Raw genomic sequence first — 7,888 nt, forward strand, 5'->3', positions numbered from 1 at the left:
TCCAACCGTTCCCCTACCCCTGCCATCCCACCCCCAAACCCCGGCCCTCAGCACCGCCTCTGCCCGGCTGTTAAATCCCCCCAGGGCTGGGGACTCGACCCCTTCCCTGGGCAGCCCCTTCCAGCCCCTGACAGCCCCAAGGGGAAGGAATTGTTCCCCATGGCCAACCTCACCCTGCCCTGGCACAACTTGAGGCCGCTGCCCCTCGTCCCATCGCCCCTTCCCTGGGAGCAGAGCCCGACCCCCCCGGCTCCCCCCTCCTCTCAGGCAGTTGTAGGGAGCGATGAGGGCTCCCCTCAGCCTCCTCTGCTCCAGGCTGAACCCCCCCAGCTCCCCCAGCCGCTCCCCAGCAGCCTGGGGCTCCAGACCCCTCCCTAGCTCCGCTGCCCTTCTCTGGAGATGTTCCAGCAATTACAACAGCGACCTTCCAGACACTTCTGTTTGTCTCTCCTTTGCTTCCATTAGACAGGCATCTCCCTTACATGCCTCCAGCTTTAAATTAAAAGCAGGTGGACAGGCTAGGACTACTCTGTACCGAAACAGAGCATCAAGTCCAGGTTCTATTTTTCATAACTTTGGATTTATCCTGGATTACTCTGGATTTACAATTTATATAACTTCTATGAAGTTACACCAGGTGAAGTTCTACCAAAGAGCTGTAGTGGATGAAGTCATATCCAATGAGAAAAGTTTTCTCCCAGCGTCATCAACACATCAGTCATCATCTTTAATGATATGTTGCAGCAATTACTACATGTATTTAATCTTGCCCTTGATGATGGCTGTCACTAAGTTCTTGATGAGAAAGTGTGAATCTTTATAACTTTTCAAGCTTGTTTACTTTGGAAATTACTCCAGAAGAGCAATTCCTGTTAACGTAGCAAGTCACCCTTCTCCCAAAATAAATACGATATTTATAAGGTGGGAATAATTAATTCTATTTGCAAAATTAGATCATGATCACCTGTCCTTCAGAGTAGTTATGCTGTTTGATGTTCCCCCGTTACTGCAACAGAAGCAAACTTCTGTCGCAGGTGAGGTCCAACATGGACAAAGACTGCTCTGGCTCCAACAGCACAATTATCGCTCTGACGAGCGGGGGAAGCCACAGCTCTCGCCCTCTGTTCTCGTGGATGAAGGTGGATGAGTTATTACCGGCATTGAGAGGAAAGTTGCTCCCAACTATCACCTCTCCACGGCAGAGGCTTTAGACCTCTTCTTCTGGTATGAAATCAGAGCAATGAGGGACAATCCTCACATTAAGATATCCTTTTTTTCCCTGGCAAAATTAACGAGAGAGTAAATTAAGGGCTTACAAATCATTTTGCCAGATACCTTTGGAGCCATCTGTAATTCCCCTCCCGCCAGCGGCAGCTTTAGAGCTGAGCTGTGCATCTGCTTTGCAGTGGGTTGCGTGCAGTAATGGTACACACCACGGTTTTGAAGTCCCTGCTGTCAAATCAGAAATTCAGAAAAAGCTGAAGGCAACTCCTCGGAATAAAGCTGCGAGGACAGAACTAACCTGAAATGTGCAAGTGCAAATAAAACTCATAGTTCATCTCAGATGCGCTCAGCATGTTAATGCCTCAACTGTTCTGTTCATTTGCTGCTTCCTTTCAGTGCCCGGAGGCATTCACTATTAAGGTGCCATTAAGACCTGAAGTCTTCAAATGTTACAACATTTGTTGAAGAACGGTTCTCCAGGAAAACATGGCTCTGAAATTTCTAATTACTCAGAAACCTAAGCTAAGGACTTTGCTCTTTGGCATCAGGTTTATGAACAATTTCAGACACAGCCTCTGTGGATCCTGGACACGGAGCCTTTACGAGAGTTAAAATCTGTAATTTCCATCCTCCTGGAAACTAGCGTTCCCAATTGCACTTGTTGCGATCAACCACTGGCATGAGGCTCTCGAGACTGGTTAGCCTGGAGAAGAGAAGGTTGAGAGGGGATCTCATCAACACGGACAAATATCTCAAGGGTGGGGGTCACGAGGACGGAGCCAGACTCTTCCCAGTGGTGCCCAGCACCAGGACAAGGGGCCATGGGCACAAACTGAAGCAGAAGAGGTTCCAGTTGAACGTGAGGAAGAACTTCTTGACTGTGAGGGTGATGGATCCCTGGCCCAGGCTGCCCAGAGGAGCTGTGGAGTCTCCTTCTCCGGAGATATTCAACCCCCACCTGGACGCTGTCCTGTGTAATATGGTCTAGGAGAACCTGCTTGAGCAGGGGGGTGGGACTGGGTGAGCTCCGAAGGGCCCTGCCAACCCCTGCCACTCTGGGATTCTGGGATTCTGTGAGATACATAGCAGCAATACAGCCATGGAGCGGGGGAGATGCACAACTGACACCTGCTCAGCCAGTAGCAAGCCCAAGGAAAAGAGCAAAAGCCCAGGAGATGCCCCAACAGGGAGCCAGCTTGGTCAGAGGCTGTAGCTAAACGCCTTGTTACCCTCCTGCAAAGCATTCCCACACAACTGCTCGAGTATTTTCATTTGGACCAATTACATCTGAAAGAAAACACTTTTGTTGAGATCAGTGTAAGCACTCTATGTTCAAATCAATATAGGAACACACCAAATCAATCGTATAAAATCGATGGTTGAAAAAAGAATATAAAAGGGTTGATTTTTTCCTGAAATATTTTGCGGGCCAAAAATAATTAGCTTTCAACACAGTATTGAGAGAAGTGGTTGGGAGCACTTGGAGGACTTGTAAAAAGCTGTTTTTACTCTGCGCCCAGCCTTGGCCGAGATGCCCCTTCCTCTTCCCTCTTCGAAGTCTACCCATAACCCGTGACACGGGGGGAAAATGCGACTCCTGATACGAAAATCTAGGGAGTGATCAATGTTGAGAGCCATAAATCAAAACCTCTCCTTCAAATCCCCACGTGGGCGAGGAAAAAAGAAAACCCCTGAGAATGACTTCTACGCCGCGCTCCTGCGTAGCTCCCACCGCTGCCCGGCTGCACGCAGTTGCCCACGTTTTAAGCAAGAGAACAACGCTGTGATAGAAAAAAATAAAAAAATCCCCACGGTTACGTCTACGGACCAGAGAAGGTTGCTGCTGGAGGCTCACCTGTTTTATTAGAGAGTCGGAAGGACACCATCTTGTCGGGGATGCTGCAGACATTCCTCACCGAGGCGATGCAGCTGTAGTTGGCGTAGTCCTGTGGCCGGAGGTTCTTCAGCTTCAGGATCTTTGTTTCTCCCTGCGTGCACAAGAGAGAGCGTTACGAAGGGGCTAAGCCAAGTGAACAAGCAGGGACACCAGGAACGCCGGGACTGGCTTCCAGGGGGCAGGAGGAAGGTGCGGGGGTGGGTAATTAGAAGCAGAGGTTGAAGTGGTCCAGAAAACATCTTTTATTTAATTACCTGAAAGAATGGTGGCTGGCATAACCTAAAACCGTAGCCCCATTTATATATTAAAGGCAAAAGCAAAGAGAGCAGGGAAGGGGAAAGGGCTCTGCCGAGTCTTTCAAGTTGTGGCATCATTCAGGGTAATATATCATAGAATCATAGAATCATAGAATCATAGAATCATAGAATCATAGAATCATAGAATCATAGAATGTTTTGGGTTGGAAGGGACCCCTAGAGGTCATCTAGTCCAACCCCCCTGCAGGAGCAGGGACACCGCTAACTAGATCAGGCTGCTCAGAGCCCCGTCCAACCTGGCCTTGAATGTTTCCAGGGATGGGGCCTCCACCACCATATCTTAAGGTACAATCTACAGGATGAAACAAAAAAAAAGGCAAGCTGCAGAAATCCTGCTGTTTTCCTTTGAAAATGAGCTGCTGATGGGTTTTATTTTTAGCTGGCGGTGTAAATGACGGAGCAGGGACCTGAAGGGGATACGTAATGAAGGAGTTCCTTCAGGCACAATTGAGAGAAAACTGGAAAATATGAGATTTCCACTGTAGCATGATGCGAAATAGGCACCGCAGAACCAGAAACTCCAGAGAAAGAGCAAGGTGCTGAAATATGTGTGTAAAATCGTACGGTATTGTTAGCAACGAGAGCAACAAGAAGCTCAAAGGAGCATTCGATACAAACTCCTGAGCACGCGGAGATGGCACGGGACAAAAAGCAAAGCACACCGGAGTGTCAGGCGTGAGGATGCTATGGCACGGAGGGCTGCGAAAACATGTGATTGATCTATACACATCCATACCTGCATGTTATTCACTCTAGCATTAAAATAACAAACTTCCTCAGGCTTTCAATCTCCTCCTCCAGCTGCCCGCTTTCAAGTCTTTGCCTGCCTTTGTAGTGATAAACTAAAAATGTATTAGGCTTAGACTAGGCTAAGGCAGAGCCCCAGCCCAAGGAGGCAGCCACCCTGAGCAGACTCACAAGGGATCAAAAGAGCAAACTTTGGAAAATGTTCATTACCAGGTGTCCTGTTAAAGCTGAACAACTTTTAATATTACCACAGCTTGAGCAACGTATTTAAATTTAGTTAACAATATTATGTGCACCAAATGTCCAGGCCTAGACTAGCAAATATATGGTAGTTGGTGAAAATACATGTACAGAAGGAGGGGAATAAAAAAAAAAAAAAGAGAGAGAAGATACAGCCAGCCAGCCAAGGAAAGAAACAGTCATTGAAATCAAGCTTGGTAGATGTTTGTAGCATTGGAATTGAAGCGCTTTGCATGTGCAATCAGTCCTACAAAAACTATGTGTTTAAAATTAAGCACATGCTGATTTAGTGTTTGCAAGACCAAGCCTTTGAAAGGCTACTCCTAAAAAAGATCCCACTTGAAGAAGAGGTTAATCTGGGCTAGAGAAGGGCCCGACCCAGGTTAGCAGGAACACGGCTACCAAAGCCGTTGAGTTCTGGAAACGCAGAACAGCTACATCCCAGCGACTCAGTCCTTAGCTCTGGACGCCAAGCTGCACTTGTGGGCTGCACTCACAGTGCTATCTGGATCATGTCCCCAGATTGCAGAGATTTAGAAAAATGTATATATTTTCTCCATTGGTTTGGATAATTAGTCTAATTATGTCTAATTGCATAATTATTGTAAATACAGCAACTTTAATCTTGTACTCAGGCTGTGCAATTACAATGTGCAATGAGGATGATGCAAACTCGTTGGAAAGAAATCTGCACCAAGATTTGGGTTTTGAAAAGTTCAATATTTCAAATACTCCCAGAGATGAGAACGTGCGAGTTGGTTCAATTTTTTTCCTCATGGCAGCTAAAATAAGGAGCTAACATTACCTGACTCATCAAAAACCCAAAATCTGTTCAATGTTCAAGAATTCATTTGTATGTGCCCAGTTTTCCAGGTGCCTTCTATGATTTAATAGAACAACAACAACAAAAAAAAAACACCGGAAGGAAAAACTAACCATTTTTTGGCTACACTACCTTAGAAAATTTAATCGTGTTACTATTTGCTTCCCTTTACATTTAATTTGATTTTCAGACTGATAATCCACCTTCAAAGCAATCACCAAAAAGTGCCACCTCGAATTCGTATCTCTTGATGCGCTGAAGCCAAATCCCCTCTATCCCTCCACACGTCCACTCCTCCTGCTTGCTACCATCTCATGAGCTCAACCAATTACGCAGAGATGTGTCGTAGACATTTATGACTCTTGAACCTTTAATTACATCTTTTCCTCTCATAAAAATCTATCAGATCTTGTAGGCACACCAACAAGATACGCTAATTCCACCTGACCTCCAATATATGTAAAAAGGTTATGGATAAGCATTTGACTGTCGACATGACAGTCTGATTTACTCATTAATTCAGCCCAGACAGAGGTTCTGGGAAGAATGCTCCTAGTACCACAGAAATATATATCTATATATCTATATATCTATATATCCATATATCTATCTATCTATCTATCTATCTATCTATATATCTATATATCTATATCTCTATATAACTATATAGAGATATATAAATATTTATTTATTTATTAGTAAATATTGAATCTAATTTCATGTGATGCATTTTATTAGACACGTTCTTGTTAGACGATAGGGAAAGTAATCATCAGCATTTCCACATTGAAACATAAACCAAAAATCCCATGTCAAGGGAGTCTCTTACTTTTTATTAAAACATTACAAACCTCCTGTTTGCACACCCGAGTCCAGGGAAACAAGCCACAGATCTGCTAAACTGGGCCCCAACATGTTAAATTAAAAATAATCTCATCACATTTAGGAAACCAATAACTTGACTATGTAATCTAATTCTCATCTCTGCAAGGTTCCAGGCTACATGTTTCTCAGTAAAATACCAAAGCGCTGTAGCAATATAAAGCTGTCAAGTACAATAAAAAGAAAAAATGAAGGTGCTCTCAAATCATTAGCTGAAAATTATTTATGAAAGTTGCAGGTCGCTTTCTGCTATGAAGACCAAATTACCAGGCAGTTTTCACCTCTGTCTTTACTCGTTATTGCTTGAGCCGTCCCAAAACAATTTCTTCTCCTTTTTTTCTTTTCTTTTTGCAAACACCGCCACACACTTTTGCCCATAGACGACGGGATATGCCACTTTGTATTCTGAGACGGCGCAAACGTGCTAACGATAAATTAACCTGATCTAATCTGACAGACTCTTCTGATGGCCCAGTCTGCCTTCGTGGCTGTGAGCGAGGGAAGGAAGACTTAAAGACTGAAAAAACCCACTTCTTTCCAGCTTTGCCACCGCCTCTTTTAAGTGTGTAATTCTGGGACAGCAACTTATATTCAAAGAAGTGAAAGGCAGAAAAAAAAAATAAAAACCACCTAATAAAATAAAAAAACCCCCTACCAACAACAGGGAGAGTTGCCATAGAGTTCAGCCTTCCTGAAAAGCTTTTTAGGCCATAACTTCTGTGCAGGATCACTTTGCATTGTATTGGAAAAGGTTAGGAAACTGCAGTGAAGCCAGGGGGTTGGGTTTGCAGCACCCAAGCAAAATGACTTCAAAGGGGCTCCTGCAGCGAGCGCTCACCGTGCATCCGCACATAATTCCTAATTTGCAATTTTCACAAAAAAATTAAAAGACTTATTTTATGTTAGGAAGTCTTGTAATAACATAGGGCTGCGTTTGTGCCAGGGTGTAGTCAGCGGGAGGGCATGCCCAGTGATCCACACCACCAACCCAGCAGGGATATGCAGGCACATCCAGTTGCAAAGAATCTGCTGCAAGTGGCCTAAGGAAGGAGGAAATACTGCGCTTTCATTCCTACCTGGGTAAAGAAGGGCTCGTAGATCTCCACTCCTTTATCAGACCCTTGCAGCAACACCTCTTGGCCGCGTCGCCAGCTGTACCGAACAGGCGGGTTAGAGTTGGCAACGCACCTGAGAAACACCGTTCTCTCATAGTAAAACTGCTCTTTTGCTTCCCCGATGCTCTGGTGGACTGTTACTATCGGATCGTCCAAATCTGGAAAGACAGAAGGAAAAAAAAAGCTGGGATTAAGTCAAGCTTCAGTTGAGCTTACGATGGCTCTGCAACGGGAAGCGCGTGCGTCCCCTTGTATACGAGTCAACAGCAAAATAGGGGCAACACAGCTCTACAAGCCACAAATGTACGGTTTAGGACTTCTGCAGCAGAATCCAGGTTTAGAGTTTGTTTTCACCTGTAGAGCACCAAGCACAACTGGATCTTTATTTACAACTCAGGGTTTTCAATGTAACAATATATAGGAGATCATAGAGGACAAAGTCGATCGTATTTCTGTTGGTTCCACTAATATTTAGGTTTCACCTGTACTGCTTTAGTACTTGTTTCATAGATTCATAGAATCACAGAGTGTTTTGGGTGGGAAGGGACCCCCAGAGGTCACCCAGCCCAACCCCCCTGCAGGAGCAGGGACACCTTGAACCACATCAGGTTGCTCACAGCCCCGGCCAACCTGGCCTGGAATG

The 7,888-nt window shown here is 45.1% G+C and overlaps 1 protein-coding gene across 1 annotated transcript in view; it reads right to left on the minus strand.

Moving 5' to 3' along the window:
- Window positions 1–7,888, minus strand: part of MDGA2 (MAM domain containing glycosylphosphatidylinositol anchor 2) — a 325,099-nt gene that overhangs the window by 236,802 nt on the left and 80,409 nt on the right. The window contains exons 3-4 of the mRNA XM_035888425.1: window positions 7,207–7,403; window positions 3,080–3,212 (exon numbers count right to left, since the gene is read on the minus strand). Of these exons, the coding sequence (XP_035744318.1) occupies window positions 3,080–3,212; window positions 7,207–7,403 (330 nt within the window). The remainder of the gene's footprint in view (window positions 1–3,079; window positions 3,213–7,206; window positions 7,404–7,888) is intronic.

The sequence above is a fragment of the Egretta garzetta genome, unplaced genomic scaffold, assembly GCF_000687185.1.
Source record: "Egretta garzetta isolate BGI_Z169 unplaced genomic scaffold, ASM68718v1 scaffold21, whole genome shotgun sequence".
Taxonomy (NCBI): domain Eukaryota; kingdom Metazoa; phylum Chordata; class Aves; order Pelecaniformes; family Ardeidae; genus Egretta; species Egretta garzetta.